Raw genomic sequence first — 23835 nt, 5'->3', positions numbered from 1 at the left:
GGCTTTATAAAATTATCAAGATATGTGTCAAGATAATTGTCAATACTTGGGATCTTACTTGGGATAAGATTCAAATCCAAATCAAATCTCACCTCATTCAATTGATTCGATTCGATTGGATTCGATTGCGTATTCGAATAGTTTCTATTATACATCCCTGTAAAGAATCAAGTACTTATGAAATATTTATATCTCAAATTGAATATGTGTGTATAATTCTTTTTTAAATATTATTTTGGACATTTTATTTTAATAAAACTGCTCGTTTTTATAGCAAATTATCTTACAATTAGCGCAAAACATAATGAAATTTTTGTTAATTTATACCATTGTGATGCATAATTGTGTTTCCACACTTTGCTTATCGGGATTATCTATTTAGGCAAATCTTTACCATTTATGAGAAGCACGGTTCTTTCGGAAAGGAGTTGGTATCGTAAAGTTCATTACGCAAAAACTAAAATGCAAGTATCGGAACCGTCGGATCGCACGATAACGCAATTACGCCGAATACACTTGGCGAAACAAGCCAGTCATCTCGAATGTCTCCCGGCGATAATTAAAGTTTCGCCAAGTACTTAAGCTCGAATGCTTCCTCGCAAGTTTAGCGGGTTTATAGAATCGTCGGTATCGCACGGTTGCGTGAACTAATATTCAAAGTGCAACAAATTGACTCGCGAGAAAGTGATGGAATCTTCTCGAGGATCCTTCACCGGATGACTGAGCAACGTCACGTGGCGATTTTACGCTTTGTTACCCCGAAGCCCCTATTTAGCGGCGGCTTTTTTCAGAGTGTACATCTCATTAGATATAAGTTAAATATTCTTTCGAGATTACATCACCAGATAGAAACGAAGTGTCTTCCTTGGGGACACCGTCTTTTTCAGAGCACACTCCGTATACTCGCGCCTTACAACCGCGGGAGAGAAAAGAAAGCAAATAAAATATATCTAAAAGAAACGCAATATAGTTACATAAGAGAAAGAATTGTGAGATATATTAAAGCTTTGTTTTTCCTAGCCACATTTTCTCAAACTTCTCTTTATGCCCGGGCTCACGATATCCCGAGGCATTTTCTAGAAATCACCCTCCTAAATCGTTTCAAACCAATTTGCTAAAAAATACGAAACAATTACAGCGACGTCCTCTGCGTCGATTTTTACCGTGACTAGAGAGGGAAAATCTGCCATTAGCATTCTTGCGAAACAACGAGCGAATTTGTCATACGAAAAATTACAAAACTGCAAAACTAAAAAAATCTGTTGTATAAATATAGATAAAAGCTCAAAAATTTCGTCCTTTTACCTTTACTTTTGATTGATTTCATCTTCACTTTAACCGATATAAAATTAAGCTGCAGTTTTCGTAATTGCCCTCAAAGTTTTTTTTTCGGATTTAGGAGATGGCATTAAGAATAGTATCGTAAAATTTAATAATAATTTTAATTTGTTGGGAGTCCATCCAGTCTGTTTTTCTTGTATATTACTCGGATGACTCTCTCCGAATCAAAATAAAATGAGCTTGAAAATTGCTTGCATTTTGCCAGCTAAAATCTACACTACATGCCGATCGTACTTGATTACACATTAGATAAATAATGTAAAACAGATAGCAACTTAACAAGCGCGCGCTCGATAATCTTTTAACACGTCCAACTTTGCATTTTTCATTTCAATTAGAATAATTTAAAATTATTCTAATGCTTTGCTCGGCACGTATTCGAAGATAAGATTTGTGTTGAAGTGAGCAAACATTCTATATTAGTGAGAAATATTAATCAATCAATTAAACAATATTACAGAAATTGTCATATTTTCGATATAAAATTTTATTGTAGCCAATTCGTTCATACACGATCAAGTGTACAATCGATTGCAAATGTGACTGCAAAGTATACGTTGTTTACTCACTGACGATAATTTAGGTAGCGTTCGACTGTTTAAAATGTAACCGACTGCCGACGTTTCACCGAGCCACAATTGTAATTGAATTTAATCATTCGAATACGTGCATACGAGAGGTCTCCGACGAATTTTAAAACGTTAAAAAAAACCTTAGTTATTTAAGAAGTTATTTAAATGTACTTCTTTTAATAAGAAAACAAAATCTAATGTCAACACAAGTCAATGTAAATACAAGATGTGCTCCATTTGAATAATTAATACTTTGAAAGTAATGCCAGCGCTTAGGTGTATATATGTATTATACAATAATTTTTTATATTCTAACATAACATAACAAATATCATACACCAGCAATCGTAATCACTTTATTGACAATGCAGCATCGAGATAAATGGAAATAAAAATATCGACAATCGATAATTTAAATTGCAAAATTAATATCTCCAATCTTTTGAGTTCTTGGAAAGTAAAAAAATAAATAGATCAAAAAAACATTTTTAAAGAATAGCAATTACGAAAATTCAAATTTAATTTTACATTAGGTTAAAATTGGGTTAACTAAGAATCTTGATCATTTTTTCCGAGTTTTATAATTTCGTACAGACATTGAGACATTTGCATGCAAAACGATGTTGAATGACAGTTGCTAAGAGAAAGATGCGTGGGATATATTGTCTGACAACGAATTTGCTGCATATAGGTCAAGAAGAAATACCATGCTTTTTTGTCAACCGCACCGTAGAATAATCTTATCGTCGACATCATCACGAATAAGCCCAAGCCCTCGTCGCTTCGTTTCTGAAATGCTTAAAGCTGATTAAATAAAATTCGTTGCTATAGCGAAAATAAATAATTTTAATAATTCTTCACAATAATTCATTTATTCATTCCAATAATCTTCAATAATTCTCTTTCAGTTTCGTCTTACAGATAGAATCGATTGAAGCTTCTAAATCTGTACTTAACTGTGACTAACGATAGGATCACTGCATCAGTCGATAAACGAACAAAAACAACTTAATATTTAATTACATTTTCAAATAAAAAATATATGATATTTTAATAAAATTTATACACAAATTCTGATATAAAAAATATCAATTAATTTACAATATATTATTTTAAAATATTATTATTTCAATATTTTAAATACAGTTATTGATGATTATGTATACAGCGATTAATGCAGTAATCTTATCTAATATTCATAATATTACTTCTTAATTCAAAAGTTGTCATGTAAAATTTTAGTCAAGATACGACATTAGAATTATATTTTCTATAATTTGTTTTATTGCAATAATACTCAAATGTAAAATAAGAAAGATAAAATCAAATTTTGGATTTTGCACGTCTGAATTTCACAATAGATATTTATAGCATTGCAACAAAAGTGTGAAACAGATTTTGTTCAAACACTATGCCATTTGCACGCCAAGATTACATCGATGTATTATCGACAAACAAATCAGATAAAGATACGCAATACACAAAAATTTACTAACAGATATAAAAGATCTTAACTGTAGTCTACAAATATTCTCGTAAAAATAACTCTAAATCCCTGAAATTCAAAATCATATACTTATACAGGTATTCTCAAATTATTATTAAAAATTAAATTATTTTAATAACCGTTCAAACACACATTTAATTTTAGCTTCCATCGAAAGTGCCTTCAGTCTCTTCATAGCGATAATACTCTTTTCGAGACGATATATTGACCGTGTGTTTCAAAGAGTCAACAACATTCTAATGATTCTAGCATCAAATAAGAGTGTAAGGAACGCTCGCATCGTCTAAAACCGGCTCGTGATGTCTCTCTATTTCGCTGATATGCGCTACCTCTCCTGTCACATCTATGTGGCAGAACTCTGAAATACGCAACACTAACGAGTAGATATATAAAAATAAGAAAACTTTCCTGAATGTCCTGATATCTCATTTACCTGAAAGTATCGTTTATGAAAAGAATACAGTTATATGTATCGATCAATCGTTATATGTATAAAAGAATATCTTGAAATGGAAACCGTGAGTGTCATCAAGAATAATGACATTTATAAATTGCTCTCTTTCGAAGAAGTGAAAGAGGTGGTAAAACGCTCGTTGAGCAATGACGCCGATCTAATAGAATAGGCTATTCGACCGTACTCCAACGGTATGCTCGGATTTCTCAGCTCTTATTATCGACTCGATATAACACCCAAGAGGGAAAAGGAAACTGTCACTCTTTCATTTTTTCTGAAGACCTTGTCATATCATGTGCCCGATCAAGCCGACTACGTGATAAAAAAAGGGTGTCTTCCATAAAAAGACGAAACATTACGGCGTCATAATACCGTTGTTCAATGAGGAATACTATGGGGAACCATGGGCGCCTACGTGCTACAAAGTAAAGAACGATTTGATAGTCTTCGAGGAATTGAGTAGCAAAGGCAATGCAGAACAAAACTATTTGACGAGACGCTCGTGCGTGCGGGTTTAAACGTTGTCGCGCGATTGCATGCCGCCTCCCTACTGACGGAAACTCGCCTCGGCATACTCTTAAACCGGTTGTATCCCAACGTTTTCGTAGAAACAGTTTTTATTCGCAATGACACGGCGCGGAACATGACATGGTTCGAAGCGGGTGTCGATGTGGCTGCAGCCATAGCTGAGCGGCTAGGACACGATCCCAACCTACGAACAGAGTTGCTATTCCGTAACCACTTACCGATAACTATCGATGTTGTTGAGTGTCTTTGCGCACGTATTTTGATATATGAAAAAATATGCGCAACGACACTTAACGACATTGACAGTTGTCGGTAAGTGGTTACGGAATAGCACCGCAGGTGTATTACTACGCTATGAGGCCGTCACGCACAAAGACGAACGTAGTCAGTCATGGAGATCTCTGGGGCAACAATCTTCTCTTCAATAACAACGTGATGCCTAAATGCTTACTGATAGACTTTCAATTGATGAGGTATTCTCCCTTGGCGCACAACAGTTTTTGTACTTGTGCATGGATTGGAATTTCCGAGAAAATTGGAAAAGCGCGATGTTGCGTCATTATTACAATACGTTGCGCGAGACCCTGAACACTCACGAAATTCGTACGCAAACACCCCCATGGTCTAAACTAATCGAAGGCATGGAGGAACAACAATTAAGAGCTATTATTGACGCAGTAATTTGCTTGCCTACGGTTCTAATGGACGAAAATGTTAGCACGCGGATTCTGAATGACTCGGCATCTTTCGGCGATAATTTTCTTCGAAACAGGAAAGAGAGCGTTTTCTCTATAATGGAGACAGATCTGGTATACAAAATAAGGATCAGCGAGACTGTCATCGAACTCGACGAACTCGCTTCGCGACTGGATCAACTATTAAAACCATCTTAAAGAGTTAAATATGTATTTTATATAGTTGATTAAGACGTATCAAATTTTTTATTAATATTATATCAACGTACTTTGTACATTTCTTATATATTTCAGTTTATAAGGAAGTTATGCGTTCACTAAATTGATAATTTTATTATCTTACCATTATAATTTGCACAGCAACTTTCACACGAATCAGGAAATATTATCTTGATCAGGAAATATAGTGGATAGGAAAAACCAATCGTGATTAATAAGTTGTGCGTTTGCATCGTCGTCCATATCCTCCATCTCGTTCGTCGGCGTAACCGCGGGTTTGATCGGTGGTAGTACCTCGTTATCGCTTACAACTGAAATATTATCTTGAGCATCATCATCACTGTCTCTGAAAATAATAATAATCATATTTCGAATATTTTAACAAACTGTGTGTATGTGTGTGAAAAGATAAAGTACTTTAACAAACAATAACTTGCGCAAGTTAATTTCGCATACCTAAGATTTTCGGCATTTCTGGAATAATTCCTTAAGGATTGTTGTCCCGCTAGCGACGTAATAAATGATGAGCACAACAGTCTCATTGGTGGCAAAGTGTGAGCGGACACGCTAAGTAACTGAAAAAAAAAGAGTAATGATTAAAGTGACGTTAAAGTGACCATAAGCAAATACACTCTGCGGAATCATTTCTTTAAAAAATGTTGCGTACGAATGTAGATATTAATAGAACGCATCAACCTCGCAATAAGTTCACAACACGTTTGCCACGTATGCGGCACTTGTGATAATCGGTTGGTCAGGCGACTAGCTAATTAGTTTTAAAGCTGACACACAGCAACACCTCCAAGTGAAATTTGTGCAATTCCTGCAATCTTCTACTTCAGATCTAGGTTGATTCGTCTGTTGCAACCCACACGAATATTCTCCGCAATGTGTACATTTTAGTGACAAACGCGCATCTATATGTATTGTTATTTAAAACTTAAAATGCGCTTTAATTTCGTCGACTTACTCGTCGAATCACAATATTTATAACTCTGTCATTAAATGTAACGTTTTTCTTTTCAAATAAATAAATACTTTAAATAACAAGATTTATTAAAAAATCCACAATACTTGGCTTAATACTTTTTTAAAACAATACTTGAAGAAAAAATCTCTTATTTTCCTCTTTTAAATGGCGCAAAACTTACACTGCTGACAATATGATGCATTTAGATCACGTTCGTCCGCATTTCTCATTTTTAGGATGACGCAATTGTCAATAACAACTTTGGTCCATTTCAGAGAATCATGACGACAATATTCACGAAATTGTTCGTATGAAAAACGTTTGAAATGGTCAGAGAATGTAGTTTATTATCATTATAATCAAGACAATTACCAAGTGTAAAGTCTGACGTTCGTGATGTAACGTTTCACAGTCATTAATAAAGTACTTAGTCAACTCTACTTGCGCATAATAATCTAAAAAAGAGAAAAGAAGACATCTTGGTCTATTTTGAGCACAAAAATTCTATTTTTAACGTGGAAAGAAAATCCAATCTTTCGATCCATTTAATGCAAATATTCAGTAAGCTAAAATTAATAAACTTCTCCGTAATAAATATTAAAAAATCAATATCAATATGGATATTAAGAGAGAGAAAATAAATAGAATAAAAATAAAATATATTTGTAAAGTAAATAAATACAAGATATTTCACTTTAAGTGATTCAGTTGATTCTCATGAAAATGAAACATTTTCGGAAAAAATGTTTTAAACAAAAAGTTATACGGTTTGAGGCGGAACAAATGATGATAAAATTAATTTTTAAGAAATCAATTTTTCAAGGAAATATAAAAGTCATCACTTTTTAGATTATATGATGAAAATGGAATTATATAATTTTTTGCATAATTTTTCTAATTATTCAAAACTATATAAATATCAAGTAAATATCGTAAAATATGACGGCAAAAACATTTTTTTTTTAATTAGAGAGATTAGAATTGATCGTAAAATATCATTACAAAATGTTCATTAATCTATCAGTAAGATCTTGTCCTCTGCATTTTATTAGCAGGTATCAATGGCAACAATTGAGATGGTCAGTGAACAAGATAAAACTTTGTTCCTGCTGGCCTGATTTTATATTTGCAATCAATCCCAGTCAATTCTGCGACAACATCGTTCATTATTTTCACATCGCACAGAGTGTTTTATATAATCAATGCGGAAATACTTTAAAAATTAACTGAGATGCAAGCTTTATCGTGTTTTTAAATATCATGATATACATGATTAATTGTGAAATGACATTTTATGACAAAATTAATTTTGTTTATCAAAATCAAGTCTTTTAGATTGTTTCAATATTATATTTCACTTTTTTAGTAAGATGCATTATACATATATATATATATATATATATATATATATATATATATATATACAGAATGTCTCAAAACATACTGGTCAACACTCGTAAAAAAGTAAAAGGGATCGAGATGAACATAAAAGTCCAATATTGTCTTGGGTTAGGTCCACCAATAATCGAGGTATTAATTTTTCAAATTATGCGCAGAGAGAAAAGCTCGATCCGCTCGAGCCATAACACGGAAGAAAAAATCTGTCGTGAATGTATGATAAGCTTTCATTAATTTACTGTTCACAATTACGATAGAAATTAATTAAATTATTTACCGATTCCATACGTTAATATCTCGATTATTGGATCTAACCCAAGACAATATTGGACTTTTATGTTCATCTCAATCCCTTCTACCTTTTTACGAGCGTTGACCCTTATGTCTTGGGACACTCTGTACATGCATTGAGATTGACCACAAATGCTATAGATTAGAAACATTTTAAAACGGACATAACATAAAGATATTCCTATAAAGATATTAAAAACTCTATTTTTGAACATAAACAACAGATATTCAATTTAATTCAAATTCAAAAATATACTGTAAAAGTCATATCCCAACTAATTTTATTACAATATTTCCAACATTTTAAATAAAATACTTCAATCGAGTTGTGCATCGCAAACATTCATTGTGCATTACAATGCATATTGTAACGAGTTCAACGCTCCCTTGTTCAAGATCAATCGTATCCAAGGACGTGCACTTGAATCAAAATGGAAATATACCCTATGCTTTCACCGCGGGTGAATAGCGACGGATAAAGCTACTTTTAACGTGGTATTCGTTTCTGATAGCGACAGAACACGTTATGTCTCGCGCGTAACTACTTTCGATAAATTCCTCGACGAGATATTTCTCAAGTTTATTTTCGGGATGGCACGAATTAATTATTCGATACGCGAATACGATACATGTTACATTTGCCCTTATCTGCTTTTTCCAATACAATTCTACCTCACTCTGTTCAATTTGCCACTCCAACTTTCCGCCCACACAAAAAAAAGACAAGACGACTGATAACGTCGTCAAAATAAACTAAAATATATATACACGCACACACGCGCACACACATATACAAGAATACATATGAATGGATGTTACAACGCTGCAACGATAGAGCAATACGATTGTGATGTGAGAGGCACAGGATTTCCAACGAAGTTTGCCTGTTGTCCAGCCGTCCTAAAGGGACAACTAGAACGCCGTGAGAGGGTGGGAGTCTCTATATTAAACTATGGGCGAGACTTCTGCTGAAAGCCAGTCGTTCGCGGAGCGTTGAAACATACGTGAAGGATCTACTCCGCGTCTGCCAGCTCTCGGAAGGACTACTAAATATTTGTCCATCCTCAAGTTATATCGCCTTGAAACCGTGTCGGTTCGTCGATTCCATCGTCACAATCACTTACGTTAGAGACTAGGTAAAATTGCTTGATATAAACTCTGTAGAAAATTTTGATGCAATATTTGAATTAATTTGCATTTTTCCACTGAAGAAAGAAACTATTCACAAAAAGCTCGAAAAGCGATTTGATTATAATCATCGATCAAGAAGACTGGAAGAAACTAAAAAAAGATTCGAAAAAATCTAGACCTTCTCGCCAAAAAAAGCCGGTTTCAAGAATGAGGCTGATTGCATTAAAATTGGTGTCGTGCCTGTTTACAATGTTACTACTCGCAGTGATCACCCTCGAATATCCCGCTAGCAACAGTGAAGCAGTAAGTATCTTTGTATGCGATATCTTGTTAAGGGAGCCGATATTTAAAAATAATGTAATTGGAAATTGTGCGATTTATCAATTTTGGATTGTTTTGCGATTATATTGATGCCAAACACGTACAAGCGTGAAAGAGATTCTTTTTTCTCGCTGAGCGTCAATTATAAGAAATGCGATTCATATTTTTCTCCATTGTAAGCACGTGGGATGTACATTGTAATGTCGAAAGTACGAGTGGACGTTGGTCATTGAACGTTCCTCATTAAACCAATCTTTATTTGTCTGAGAGAGTACGATGATGTGTCCAATCACATTGAACCGTAGGTGATCTTATAAACAAGAAGATTTTTCGTCAAGATCTCAATGACTTTTAATCTTCTCAATATAACTTAATTAATGCAGTTTGGTCATTATGTTAGTTAATTTTTTCCGCAATTTTAATTAATCTCTTGAGCTAATTTTTCAATTTTTTACTCAATAATCCTAATAATTCTGTTTAAGCTATACAATTTGCAGGCGATCGAGAACATGAGGCAGATTCCGCAATGGCATTGTCTCCGCTATAGAAAGTTCGATTTTGTTCGTCGGTGTCGAAATTATCGTTTAGGAAGAAGACACTGACAAATGGACATTCAATACGATCCACGATTGACAATTATAATGTCTTACGGCAAATTTCATCGTCCGATTGTGCAAGACACATCATTTCAAGTTGTTAAACTAAATAAGTTTAAATTTATTTAAATTAGTTTAAATTAAATTATAGACATCTTCATAAAAGCATTTATGTTAAAAAGCAACAATAATTTAAAATGTAATTCTACTAAAAAATCGACATAAATGCAATTGACAATCATGATTAGAAAAATATTATATCCTATATTATGTTTTCATTGATAAAACTTCATCTCTTTAGCTTCATCTCGGAATTCTATTCTTGTAAATTTTATTCTGAATTTTATATGAGATATATTTAAAACAAAAAATTGAAATAATTTTTTATATTATTTCTTATAGAATAATTCATTTGTTATTTTATATTCATTTTTTACACTTTAGATTAATAAACCCTTATTTATTTTGTAAATTGTCTCCATTTGTTTACTTTTCTTCTAGAGTAAAAAATATTTTATATTTTCTAATCTTAAAAAATTTGTACACAAAATGCGACTTAGATAAATCTTTGCGTAAAACAAATTTCAAAATTCAAAATTCAAAATTCTACCTACTTCTTGTATCATTCCTTTTGATGTGCCAAGATGTTCATGAACTTGCGCAACAGTCTTCTCTTTGCTTGAAGACGTTTGAGCCGCTATAAAGTTGGAGAAGGCGGTCGGCAATGGCATGGTTCCTTTATCTAAAATAATTTCTAAAGAAACACTCGCTTCGGATTCTGGCTCCAGTGTCAGTAATTCCTAAAAAAAGTACACAATAATAAATAATAAAAAACAAATATACTTATATTCCAAATTAATTCAAACGTTACACAATAAAACGTAAATTAATTCAAATTAAAATATATGACATACTTGATTCGAATCCAAAAAAAATAACTGCGACTTTCGTTGCCATTGGCTAAAGGAATTACGTTTTTCCTGTAGATGAGGTACAAAAGCAGCTGCTAATATGAAACTGGTATTTTCGATAAGGCATGTTTTCTTATAAACAAGTGTTGGACTTTGTGGTGTAAACACGTATACTAAAAAAGAAAGTGAATATCTTTTTGTATATTAAGAATATAATAAAATAAGATAAAAATATAATGATGTGAATGTTATATATAAGAATGTTATATAATATAAAAACAATATTACGATATATTTTAAGGTAAAATTATCAATGATTATTCTTTTAGCAATAAAATAAATAGTTTATAATAAAAAGGCATTTATATACTGTACATCGTACATGAATTGTCAGATGTAAATGCTGCCATGTATGTAGATTTTAGGTCACATGCGAGACTCACGACATTCAAAGGTACGCTCCACGCTATAGCAAGAGTTAAAATATTCCAAGCTGTTATGTGCTGCTGAGACACAACTACAACAAGATGACAGGCCTCCTGTTTGCCAAATTCTATTCGTCTGTGTAAACATTTTATTATACACTTATAAACAATCACTTTTCATGTTTAGAAAGAAGACTAGACTTGTTAACAATATATTTATTAATTATAGACATACTTTAATTTCTCGACTTACGTTATTGGATGGTTATATTGAGAATGTGTAAGACTGGATTTTAACTCGCAAGTTTCGGGTATCCACAAAGTTAAGGTAGAATTAAAACCAATAGCTAATAACGAACCATCCACTGAAAAACTCGCATCTGAAGCAGCTAGATTGTGATAGTCTCCTACTCCATAACAATACCAATGTTTTATCTCTTTGTCTATAACAAATATAATTATATCAAAAAATAAAATATATATTTCGTTAATATATAATAACACATAATATATTCCCCTAATAAAGCTATTTTAGTATATAAAACAAATAATTAGATATATTTACTATCTACAATGGAAGATTTTCCCAAATTCCATAATTTAAATTTATTATCTTTTCCAGTGGTAACCGCTAACCATTCTCCGTCATCAAATATTGTATCTGGTTGAAAATTTAATGCATTTATTCCATTCTCATGAGGTAATTCAATAGAAGTATTTAATACAAATCTAAAATATTAACAAATTATATATTAACATTGCAGTATATTAGTCTAAACAAATATGGTAGGATTTATATATTTACATTTGTTTCTTCAGATCGTAGAGCCAAAATTTTAATCTAACTTCTATAGATGAAGCTTTGTCATTTCGTTCTTCGACCGTTGCCATCCATGTACCATCATGATTCAAAGCTATTTTTGTAACTTCGGTATTTACAATAATTACATCGCGTTCTTGAGTTAGGAAATTTTGAGCAGTTATATTAATCTAAAAAATTTATTTAAAATATTCTTTACTTTTATTATTTATTCTAATTTTTATTCTATTTTTATTCCATTTTTTTTCAATTATAACTTTCACTGTTTATTCGAATTTTTTAATATTTTATTCTTTATCTTTTATGTAACAAATGTTTTACTCACATTGTACAATAGGTTTTTTGTATGAGTGTTGTAAAATTGTACGTGTCCAGTACGACTATTTAGAACGAGACTACCTGTTCTCGGATCAATAATAAGCCCCGCAGGAAATAAATCTTTGGATGACGAAGCAACACCCCATGTAAAATTTTGTATCACCGAGGTCAATTTTCTTTGAGGATTTACAACAACAATACCTGTTACAATCCAAATATAATCAGTTGTCATAAAGCGACTATAACTTGAACTTTGCAACAAAAAATTTTACCATTATCTAAAGTCGAAACGGCAACATATAAATTATCTGGTGCAATAGTTAAATGTTTAACAGGCGCCGGTAGGCGTGGAAGAAATGACTTATGTTGGGGATTTGCTAAAGTCCATTTTACCAATACACATTCACCACCACCTGTATACATATGACCACCTGTAAAAATAAACAAGTGTGTTATATGCCTATATCGTGTTCACAACTTAATGTTTTGTAAGAAATACTTTGTAAATGTATTACAAGTTATACATTACAAATTCTATTCCTATTATAAATTATAATCTATATTACCTGATTTACTAAACACTATTTCTGTAACTGGTAATGTATGCCAGTGAAAAACAGCTGTATATGGTCTAGACTGGAATAAATTTCTCCATACTAGCACACGGCCTGTAGAATCTCCTGTGGCAACACACTCATCTTCTGGATGCCCCGCTATGCAAGTAGGTAATCTACCAGTTTTACCAGTCTTGTGTCTACATTTAGATTAAGTATTTAAAATTAATATGTGTAACGCTTCAACATATATAAATAAATTGTATGTGTGTGTGTGTAAATCCCAACATATCTTACATTTTATCGACTAAATTTCTAGCTGGATTTAATATGTGTAAATCTGTGTCATGTAAAAGTGCTATTAAATTCTCTCCATAATTCCCAATTATATCAATATAATATTCATGTGTTTTGGTGCTAAAGGAAATAAGTTATAAATTATAAAAATTATAATTAATATCATTCACATAACTATCAGACAAAATTTAATAGTAACTTTTTCTTACTAGATATATATAGACTTAATGCACACTCCAGTTTCTATGTCAAATAAAAGTACATATATCTTATTTCCACAATTAGAGAAATAGGTTATTAGCGTTTGGCATATCTCGTTTCCCTGAGCAGTTCTGTATTTCACAATGTGGAAAGTTTTAATTTTTGCCTTGCTCTCTACTAAAGATTTTAAATGCTGCAAAAATAGTAATATATATATATTCATATTATTTATTCAATACTTAATATAAGTTCACAATAACGAGCAAAGAAATTAATAAAAAAATTAAAGAATTAAAAGTTAAGAAACAAAGTATATAAATTAAAAATTAAAAAATATATAGTCTTGATATGTATGTGATGTAAAAAGCAAAATCGAAATGTTAACAAATGAAATAACATTTCAAGCTCTTACTAATTTCTTTGTGATAATGCCACTTTGGCAATTCCAGAAATCTAATTCGCCATTTTCAGTGCAACCAATAATAACACTGGCATTATCAGGATACCCTATTATCCCGGCAATTCTATAATCCAAAGGTTCAAACTCTCGCACAAAGTCTCCTGTTTGTGTGCTGTATACCCTTATCACATTCTTCCATACTATGTGAAGAGTTCTGAAAATAAAATATTCATTGATTACACATTAATAGCTGCTACAGTTATAGAGCTGATTAAAACCTCAAGAAAATAAAACGGAACTTGTTTGAAATAAAAATTGAGATAAGACTTACTCTCCATCGTTAGAAAATAATGGCCGTTGATCAATTATGCTTCCACCACCTTTTCTCTTCACAATCATATTTCCGTTATCTTTCCCCTTCACAATCATATTTCTACGACCTTTTCTCTTCACAGGTGAATCGTCCAGTTCAATAATGTTAACACTCGTGTCCATAAAATTAGAGTTTTCTTTCATTTGCATTTTTGATACTTGCGTATGTACATAAAAATTTTTTATTATATATATTATTTAAAAATTAAATATTTTTTGAATTTTTTAACTTCAACTTCTTGATGGCAAATCAGGCACATGGTTTACTTATATCATAAGCGTATATAGGTAAGTGCAAACTGCAGAGTAATAAAGAATAACAGGAGAGACCGATGGCGGAGTGCGATTCACTGAGGAGTGGGCACGGATCGACGGATGTAACCATTGTAACCTAACCGAGGCAGTCAAGCAGCCATCTTAAGTACCCATTTTTGTGACATGCGCATCAACATGTGGCTTGTTCTTTTTCGCTGCACTGCTGCACTGGTGCAATAAGTTAAGAGTGAGAAAAAATATATTTGTCTTATCATCACACAATGCCAGGCAACAGGCAATAGGAATAGGAAATAAAGAAAGAGAGAAAGAGAGAAGATCTTTTCTCTATTTCTCTCTTTCATTATTTCTGTTCCTATTGCTTGGCATTGTGTTTAGGCCCTTACTCTAACCTGTTGCACCAATACAGCAGTGCAGCGAAAAAGAACAAGCCAATGATGTTTTCTATAGCGTGCTTTTATGTGTGTATGCGTGTGTATGACTACGTTTACACAGAGAGGAACCCGAGAGCAGTCATCGCGTCATTTTAAGATGTTTTCATCCATCAACGCCTCTATGTGCACAAAATGTGCACATTGAACTATGTAGTTAAATATCTATGAATCCCGTAGGTAATGTGCATGACTTTTTGGGTCCCTTCTATGCTATGTCCACGTTTATTTGGTTCTGTTTCATGCTATACCTGTAAATTTTACAATTATATGCCTTCATATTTTAAATCTATTTTATGCAAATGTGCATAATCGTGTTCTATAAATGTTCAATACCACATATACATGATATAAACTCAAATAATTGATTTGATAAAAATTCACTCACCGCGGATTGCTAGTCGCTGCTCTTGCTGCTGATGCTGCTGCTACTACATTTCTTTTCCGGTTTTGATTCTGAAAATGTGATAAATATTATTCCTAAACTCAAACACAAAAGCAGGTAAAGAAATATGTATTACTTGAAAAAATAAAATATATTTAATACCGAGTCGCTCGATCCATGGATGCCGCTTTCTGCTGACATCATCCTGCTATTCTCGAACCGCATATTAATAACGATCGCCCGATACTTCATTCGGCACTCCCGATATTACGGATAATATGTCACACATGAGTAAAACGTAAACCGCGCGCGAGAATTTCACTTGGCGCGACCGTTACATTTGAAAAAATACGTAAAAAGTACAGCACGTCGTAGTATTATACTATTCTAGACTCTAGAATAGTAATACACGTTTTCTCTGCCTTACCCTACGACTACGACTACGACACCTACGTCTCGTTCTCTGCCTTCGGCCTTACTCGAAACCGAAGGCAAACGCGCTATTACACATGAATACCTCTGCTACGTACGCGATCTCACATGGCTCGCGTATTGTTTGTTAGCGCCACGGCACTAACTCTGAACACAACATCGTACCTGCGCACAATTCGAATCTAAACACACGAGACACGCACGGATTCAAGGAACGTCCGACCGGCGCTGGAGCGCGAAGAAACATGGCGGCAGCAGCGTACGGGGAGTACGTGACCGCTGGCAGGCAGACTCGGCGGTACTCGGGGCTAGTCGGCGCCACTCGCCGCGCCTCCGCCGCTGCCGCCATGTTGCTCCGTTGCTCCGCGCTCCCCAGTCACGTACGCCGCTCCAGCGCCGCCGGTCAGACGCATCAGACGCTCTGTCGACTGCGTGCGTGTTTCGCGTATTCAGAATTGAATTGTGCGATGTTGGATTCGCGCTGGTCTGCTGGAGCCATAAAACTGGACAACGCGACGACCGCTCTTAAATTCCTCTTTGCTTATACTGTGGCCGTGAGCCGTGACCCGTGAGTGGCTTGGGTCTCGGGTAATCTCGGTCCATCTCGGGTTCGGAATCGTAAGGTCTGTTCGCGTCACATGCCCCAACATGCTCCTATTCACCCCAAACGCACTCCAATACGTTGATTCCGATGACGCCAACCTATTAGAATGCGTTGGAGTGAGTGGGAGCATATCGGAGCATGGCGACGCGAACAAACCAGTAGAGACCCCAAGTTGCCTTCACAGTTCACGCCCTCTCGTGATCGTTGTATTGTATCGTTTAGCCTCGTCGGTTCGTGGTTGTTCACGGACGTGTCGATTGTGTTGAGTGTCGCATGAATTTCCAACTTCGCGTGTCGCGATCCGTCCGAAACGGAGCGAGACGTTATCGTATACGTTCGGATTAATCACGGCTTGGTGATAGGTCTCATCACGTAATGCGACACGTGACGCTCTTCAGCAGCACGCGTCTTTAATAGTCAAGTTCGAGCAACGGTCGGCCGTATCCCAATTCCCATCTCGTGTCGAGAAGCACAGCGACAGTGTTGCAACAACGACAATGTCATTATTCAACAAGCCGAAGCGGAATATACGCCGACGTCCTTTCAACGATGAAGACGAGGATAATGAGAACAGAATGGAAGTGGAGGACGAGCAGCCAATTAAAGTTAAAACGAAGAAAGATAAGCCGAAGCAAACGCGCCTCAGCTTCGGAGAAGAGCTGGAACAAGGTGTTTATATATGTACACACATACTTGCATATATAATATGTATATGTGTGCATATGAATAACCAGTTTTATATATATCATGTAGCGAGATTCTGTAAAAGTAGCCCCTTTATAAGACCTAGATACTTCACAATATTGTTGTATAATAATGTTATACAATATCTATTTTTCAACTAGACAATGCAAAACAAACTCAATGTAGCCTTTACATAATTAATCATAATATTATGCAGTGATATTAAACATCTTATCAGTATTAATTTATATTGTGTGCATTTGTTACATATAGGCTGTGTTTCAATGTTATTGCCAGTACAAAAAATACGTAATAGAAATTATAGATTTTCAGTACTGGCAGTAATATTGAAACATAGGGCCTGTTCGCGTTACTAGCACTTTTCGCATTCGACGTCTTCGCTTTCTCTTTCTCCAGTGCTTAAGTATAGATTTATCTCAGTTAAAGTATAAAAAATTTTTGAGATTTCAAGCAACGCGAACAAACCTACAGTCATAAAACAGATATACAATGAAAATATAATGATAATGATAACAATATTATTATAGAATTCTGCTATTAATTTGATATATAATTTGTTCAGATAACATAAAATGTCACTCATTTGTAGAACAAGTCTTTAGAGGGATGATCATGATAACAGGAATAAAGGAATATTTTAACATCAATACAGTTCTATTTTAGATAAATAATTAGTTAACAGATGCTGTTTCTTTCAAATCTATTGTCAAGCAACAAATGTACAATGTACGTGTAGATTGAAACTGAAAGTTAAAATAAATTACAGGAGACGACGGAGAGGTTTTTATAGTCAAGAAATCGTCCAGGAGCAAAAAGCTGATGAAACAGCTAGATCACGAGAGGAGAAAAAAGAAAGGTGAAGAGAAAATGCAAGTGGACACTGAGCAAGCGAATAAATCCATTAAGCAGGAAAAAGATTTAGAAATAAAGACAGATGATCTAGTAGTAAGCTATCTCTATGATGTTTTATTATTATTAGCATTTCTTCAATTTAAGTAACTTATTATTTAATATAAAGAATTTTTTACGTCTCTCCCTAATATGTTGACTAATGTTTCAAGATTTGGAACAACTGTGGGAGTACAGCAAGAAGACATAATATTTCAATGTCATTTTTCAATAATTTACATGTACAGTTGTGTGTATTAAACAGTTTACATGTACTCTTTTAATAGTTAAATTTCAATAAATTTATGTATTTGTTTGAAATATTTTTTTTATAATTTTTATTTTATTAGTTACATATATCAGAAAAATTAATAATGCCAAATTATAAAAATATGGAATTTCCTAAGTGTTTCTTAAATTATCTGTTAAATTAATCTCAATAATAATTTATTATTTTCTATATATACTTGATCAACTTTGGCAAACATTTTATCACAGCTTAATGAATATTTTTGTATCTTATTTTTTTACTAGTAGGAATACTTGGGTATTTTAATTTTAAGATATTGTATTCCAAAATTAACAATTTTGCAAGTTTTTTTAATCTTGATTTTTTCGCTTGAGATTGTGTATCTTTATTAAATAAAATATAATCTTTATTGCTAGGTTAAAATAAAAAACACTGGACCTTTAATTTTAAACGGACGAGCTGCATTAGCAGCAGGAAAAGATGACTATACATCGGGAGAGGAAGAAAATGAACCTGGCAGTCATACATTTCGGAAAAATACAGATAAAGCTGAAACTGTAAAAATACTTCTTGAAAGTACGTTTTTTATGTGATGCATATATTTTCTTTTAACAAAATTTAAATAAAAAGAGCATTAAATTTTGTTTTTATAAATTTTATTTAAATTGCATTAAGATACATGCTATAAAAATTATCAATATTAAAAAAATAGGTAAGATACATTTTTATCATTTTTAATATCGTGATAATGCTTTTTTATATCGTATCTAGGTGGATGTATACCTGATGCCGCTATGATTCATGCAGCAAGAAAGCGCAGACAAAAAGCAAGAGAATTAGGAACCGATTACATTCCTATTGAAGAGCAGAGGTAACAAGATTAAACAATAAATAGATGATTTGTAAATTTTGTTATATTGTTATGAATTATTGATATATTTACAATGAATTTATTTCTATAGCGATGATAAAGGCAAATCAAGACTAATACGAGAGGAAGATCACGATCGAAGTGATGATGATGATTCTCAAGATCGATTAGATATGACTGTCAATACTGAAGCACGTGATAAGGAAAAGAGAAGAGAAGCATTTCTTGCTTCTCAAGTTCAATTAAAATGTAAGTGTTACATATAATTAATTTTTGATGTAATATTTATCTAATCAATTACAAGACATTTAATAAAAGATACCAAAATTTGGAACACATTTTTTAATTTAGTTTCAGATAATGAAAGTGAGCATGAGAATGAAGAAGAGGAATGGGAAGCTCAACAAATACGAAAAGGTGTAACAGGTGCTCAGGTAAAAATACAATTTATTAATGTACCAAAAATTAAAACATATATATAGTCTTAATTTATATATGTATAAAAGCGATATGAAGTACCTTGAATCTTTTGACATAGATTGCAGCAGCACAACAGGATTCTATGTTACAACAACAATACACAATGGGCATGAATCAGATGATCGGGTCTGGTGTACCTTTAGAAATGGTATTAATGCCTGCACCGCCACCACCACCGTCCATTCAACCACCAGATCCAACGAAAATTGTACCTGTCACACCGCAAGAAATTGTAAACAGGATGCGCACGAGGTTTTATATTTCTTCAAATATATACTTTGATCTTTATATATAATAGAAAAATTAATGAAAACTAATTAATATAAATACATTGTCATTTAAAGGTTGGACAACTTGAAAGAGGTGCATAGACGGCATCAACAAGATCAGGAGCATTTAGATGCGGAATTACTACAAACCATAAAAGAATTGGACGAAAGTGAAGTTCGTACGCCGCATTATGCACAACGCTTCAGATATTACCAAGAGTTGCGTGGGTATGTCACTGACTTGGTAGAGTGTCTTGATGAGAAGGTGGGTTGATACGCTGTCACGTTTGATTTATGTGCACTGGGTTTTATCATACAGTATGTGGCTGTGACAAAAATTCTTCAGTTCCAGTAAAGTACCAGTGACTTTAATAAATTTCTTAATCTTTAAATTTTAGTACCCATGTTTGTTACATACAATCGGATTGTAAAAATATACAAGATATTGATTAAATTATTGGAAAGAATTTTTTTATTTTGACATTGTAACTCAATATAACCGCAACAGGAGAGTCCAGAAGCTTAAAGTACAAAAGATTCAAGATACACTAATTAAAAAATACAAAAACTTTTATTGGTTTTCTTTTATTAGTTTTCTGACACTTATCTAAAACTTTGATAAATAAAATAGTAAATAAATATAATAAATAAAAAGAAATGAACAACGAAATCTTTATAATAAATTTAATATTACTGTAAAATAAAATGGATATATACCACATATACACGTTTCCATTGCCGGGGGTCACATCTTCTCTGTATTACTGTTACTTTTACGCATTTTATAAATATATTTATATAAGTGATTAATAAATTAATTTGGCTATGGTAAGTAAATTGATGTATAATCTATTTATTTTTAATGTATAAACAGCATTGTCATGTTAAATAATTTTCTAAATAAAAAAAAATTAATGCTTAAGCATTATATGTTATAAAACCATTAAGTTTAGATGTAATCAATTTTAATTAATAGAATATGTTTATTAAATTAAATTAAATGTATAATTCTTTTGTGTGTGTGTGTGTGTTAGCTTCCTCTGGTCATCGACTTGGAGCAACGCTGGTTAGATCTGTATGGCGAACGTTCAACTGAATTGATGGAACGAAGACGGCAAGACACGAGAGATCAGGCGGAAGAGATAACTACTGCAACAAGTCAGTACATTTCCAATTAGTGTGTACATAGTTGATAGAACTTAGTATTTTGGGAACGCTTATGATAACCTTATGCTTCAAAGATTTAAAAAAAAAAAAATTTGCAACACAAATCCTATAATATTTTTTGTGCAGGAGGTCAAGCTATGAGAAGAGGACCGGAAGTAGAAGTACACGTACGACGAGCTACAGAGAGAGAAGGTAGAAGAGCTCGTCGCAGAAGAGCACGAGAATTAGCTTCAAATATACCAAAACATATTGACGGCATGTCTAGTGACGATGAAGTCACCGAGCAACAAAATCTTGTATTTAAACAAGCGAAAGGTAATATTTGATTTTATATTTCATGTCTTTCTTATTTACACGGTTTGAACATATATTTTTTATAATTGTATAACATTTTTATTTTATTACAGATGAAATTGATAGTAATTGTAAAGATGTATTTTCTGATGTTATGGAGGAATATTGTACAATACGTGGTATTCTTTCAAAATTCGAATCGTGGAGAGAAACAGACATGGATGCCTATACAGAAGCTTATGTATCATTGTATTTACCTAAGATTATCTCGCCCATAATTAGATTACAACTAGTTACATGGAATCCAATCATGGTATGTATTTTATTTACTTTTTCCAACAAAAAGGACATTAGTTACGTATAATTAATATCTAATTGTATTTACAGGAAAGTGCTGATTTAGAAAGGACAAAATGGTATAATACATTGCTTCTGTACGCTTTAGATAGTGAAGAGACAGAGGAATCGTTGAAACATGATCCTGATGTTAGATTGATACCATCTACAATTGAAAAAATTGTAATACCAAAATTGACATGTAAGGATATAAAGATTACCTTTCATTACATTAGCTGTATAATATTATTTACAAAACTATAAATAAAAAAAGAATGAAATAATTCTATACGTTTAATGTTAATAATTTTTAGCTATTATCGAAAAAATATGGGACCCAATGTCAACATCCCAGACGTTACGCCTTGTAGGAACTATAAATCGATTGATCAAGGAATATCCTAATTTGAATGATACCAGTAAACAATTGGAAACTCTTTTCAACGCTATTTTAGAAAAAATTAAGGCTGCTATTGAAAACGACGTTTTTATACCCATCTTTCCAAAACAGTTAGTATATAGTTAAATTGATATATCATAGAGTTATATTATTCTTTTGCTATTTTTAACACGAATTAACCTTTCAGAGTTTGGGATACAAAGCATCAATTCTTTCAAAGACAATTTGCAATGGCTGTAAAATTGTTGCGCAATTTATTAAGTTGGCAAGGCCTCCTTGGGGATGTACAGTTAAAAAATTTGGCGTTGGGCTCACTTTTGAATCGTTATCTACTTGCTGGACTACGAGTTTCTTGTCCAACTGATGCTTTATTCAAAGCAAACATGGTATGTTATGTTTAACATTAAAATATAATTAAGCATATATATTACATTAGTAATAATTGTTTAAAAAGATATTTTAATTTTATTTATTAAAAATAAAATGTTTTTCAATATATTTTAGATTATGAGTACATTACCAAGAGCATGGCTGCAAGGAGAAACCATCGAACATCTTAGAATGTTCGCCACACTTATTCAACAACTTAGTGAACAGTTAGATCAGGCAAACCCTGCACACAAGTAAGTATTTATTAAAAATATTTGTCACAATTAGCGAAATGCTGTTTTATATTGTGAATCGCACAAGATATATGAACACATCTGACATGAAATTTAAATGTTACAGTGAAGCCTGGGAGTATGCCAAGTCCATCCTGAAAATAATTAAACCGTTATAATATGTCGACCATTATATGTATGTGTCAATATTTTATCAAATTTCTTGCTTTAGTATCAGTATGCTTGTTGATAGATTTTATACATACAATATTATACATATAATAGGATTCTGTACATGATACATCACAGTAAATTGTCAAATGTATAATATATGAAGATGCAGTTTTGTATAGTAATAAACCATAATGAGATAACTCGTAACATGATATATTTTCCAATTGTACATAATAAATAAAGGGAAAATAAATCTGTAAATAATACTCATAGATATTTCAGTCTTACTTGTAAAAAGTTATTGTATTTGCTAAAATAATATTAGACTTCTACATCAACATAATAGAAATAATACCTATGTATATCCTATAACCATTAAAACCTATTTTTATATTATAATTGTAAAGTGAATATTACAATTTTAATTACTTTAATTTCTGAAATATATAATTTTATTAAATTTATAATACGTATAAAAACGATATATTACGAATTAATAAAACGTGTTTTCTGTTCACTTTTTTCTAAAATTAATACAGAGAAAGCATTTAGATAGCATAAACATAATTAGAAAATTATTTTGTCTTCAACGTAAAGAAATGAAACAGAAAAGAAATAATAAGTAAGTGAATATTTATTGTATATCTTTTAGAAAAATATTTTTGTATTTTAAATATTCTTAAAGTTATTGTACATTTCAGGAACTGTTAAGTTTTTTACTCTGCATAATTGAAAAATTGGTTGTTTTTCTACACATGCTTTGATGTGTAACAATCACTAAACTATGTGTAAATAAAAATGTATACATTTTATATGGTTATGTATTGGAAAAAAGTGAGAAAAAGGTCAACGATAATATAATACATGTGTGATCTATATGATTGAAGATAATGCTCTGAGAGCACAATTTCTGTGCATGTACGCACAAGTGACTGTATGGGTCACAATGATAA

General features: G+C 32.5%; 3 protein-coding genes, 1 long non-coding RNA gene and 1 pseudogene across 6 annotated transcripts; 3 read left to right on the top strand and 2 right to left on the bottom strand.

The window, feature by feature from the left end:
* The first annotated feature begins 18 nt into the window (after positions 1–18).
* Positions 19–5503, top strand: LOC105832160 (annotated as a pseudogene).
* LOC105840328 (WD repeat-containing protein 75) lies at positions 5325–14746 on the bottom strand. Its single transcript, XM_036285427.1, has 15 exons — positions 14281–14746; positions 13962–14163; positions 13558–13742; positions 13349–13468; positions 13064–13251; positions 12770–12928; positions 12505–12698; positions 12165–12349; positions 11925–12088; positions 11613–11802; positions 11317–11495; positions 10938–11107; positions 10638–10823; positions 5773–5891; positions 5325–5662 (listed from the first exon to the last, which is right to left on the bottom strand). The coding sequence occupies exons 1-15, from the start codon at positions 14469–14471 to the stop codon at positions 5473–5475; spliced, it is 2622 nt and encodes an 873-aa protein (XP_036141320.1). The 5' UTR covers positions 14472–14746; the 3' UTR covers positions 5325–5472.
* LOC105840327 lies at positions 8052–10265 on the top strand. The gene is made up of 3 exons (XM_012687228.3): positions 8052–9111; positions 9187–9409; positions 9925–10265. The coding sequence occupies exons 2-3, from the start codon at positions 9314–9316 to the stop codon at positions 10027–10029; spliced, it is 201 nt and encodes a 66-aa protein (XP_012542682.1). The 5' UTR covers positions 8052–9111; positions 9187–9313; the 3' UTR covers positions 10030–10265.
* Positions 14747–14912: 166 nt separating the features above from the next.
* LOC118645075 lies at positions 14913–15611 on the bottom strand. Its single transcript, XR_004962830.1, has 3 exons — positions 15573–15611; positions 15414–15481; positions 14913–15276 (listed from the first exon to the last, which is right to left on the bottom strand). It is a non-coding gene; the product is annotated as an uncharacterized LOC118645075 (long non-coding RNA).
* A 579-nt stretch (positions 15612–16190) lies between these two features.
* On the top strand, positions 16191–23219 carry LOC105828851 (PAX3- and PAX7-binding protein 1). Of its 3 annotated transcripts, none has more exons than XM_028191824.2 (17): positions 16191–16460; positions 16809–17115; positions 17918–18096; positions 18706–18865; positions 19061–19160; positions 19252–19409; positions 19512–19594; positions 19699–19892; positions 19985–20174; positions 20944–21067; positions 21203–21391; positions 21484–21683; positions 21758–21908; positions 22021–22216; positions 22294–22492; positions 22611–22729; positions 22836–23219. In XM_028191824.2, exons 2-17 carry the CDS (start codon positions 16944–16946, stop codon positions 22885–22887), a joined length of 2466 nt encoding a protein of 821 aa, XP_028047625.1. In that variant the 5' UTR covers positions 16191–16460; positions 16809–16943; the 3' UTR covers positions 22888–23219. The 3 variants fall into 3 exon arrangements, with proteins under 3 accessions (XP_028047625.1, XP_012522848.1, XP_028047624.1); XM_012667394.3 differs by having other exon boundaries at positions 16191–16465; XM_028191823.2 differs by having other exon boundaries at positions 16191–16465; positions 16669–17115.
* Positions 23220–23835: the final 616 nt, after the last annotated feature.

Source organism: Monomorium pharaonis, chromosome 4 (genome assembly GCF_013373865.1).
Source record: "Monomorium pharaonis isolate MP-MQ-018 chromosome 4, ASM1337386v2, whole genome shotgun sequence".
Lineage (NCBI taxonomy): Eukaryota > Metazoa > Arthropoda > Insecta > Hymenoptera > Formicidae > Monomorium > Monomorium pharaonis.
This window is presented reverse-complemented; position numbering and strand designations above follow the sequence as displayed.

Coding starts and splice junctions, on each gene's coding strand:
- LOC105840327 (XM_012687228.3), top strand. CDS start 9,314: ATGAGGCTGATTGCATTAAAATTGGTGTCGTGCCTGTTTACAATGTTA. Junction 9,410..9,924: donor CCGCTAGCAACAGTGAAGCA/GTAAGTATCTTT, acceptor TACAATTTGCAG/GCGATCGAGAACATGAGGCA.
- LOC105840328 (XM_036285427.1), bottom strand. CDS start 14,471: ATGCAAATGAAAGAAAACTCTAATTTTATGGACACGAGTGTTAACATT. Junction 13,743..13,961: donor GCATTATCACAAAGAAATTA/GTAAGAGCTTGA, acceptor CTATTTTTGCAG/CATTTAAAATCTTTAGTAGA. Junction 12,089..12,164: donor TACGATCTGAAGAAACAAAT/GTAAATATATAA, acceptor TTAATATTTTAG/ATTTGTATTAAATACTTCTA.
- LOC105828851 (XM_028191824.2), top strand. CDS start 16,944: ATGTCATTATTCAACAAGCCGAAGCGGAATATACGCCGACGTCCTTTC. Junction 17,116..17,917: donor CGGAGAAGAGCTGGAACAAG/GTGTTTATATAT, acceptor AATAAATTACAG/GAGACGACGGAGAGGTTTTT. Junction 21,392..21,483: donor TGTATTTAAACAAGCGAAAG/GTAATATTTGAT, acceptor ATTTTATTACAG/ATGAAATTGATAGTAATTGT.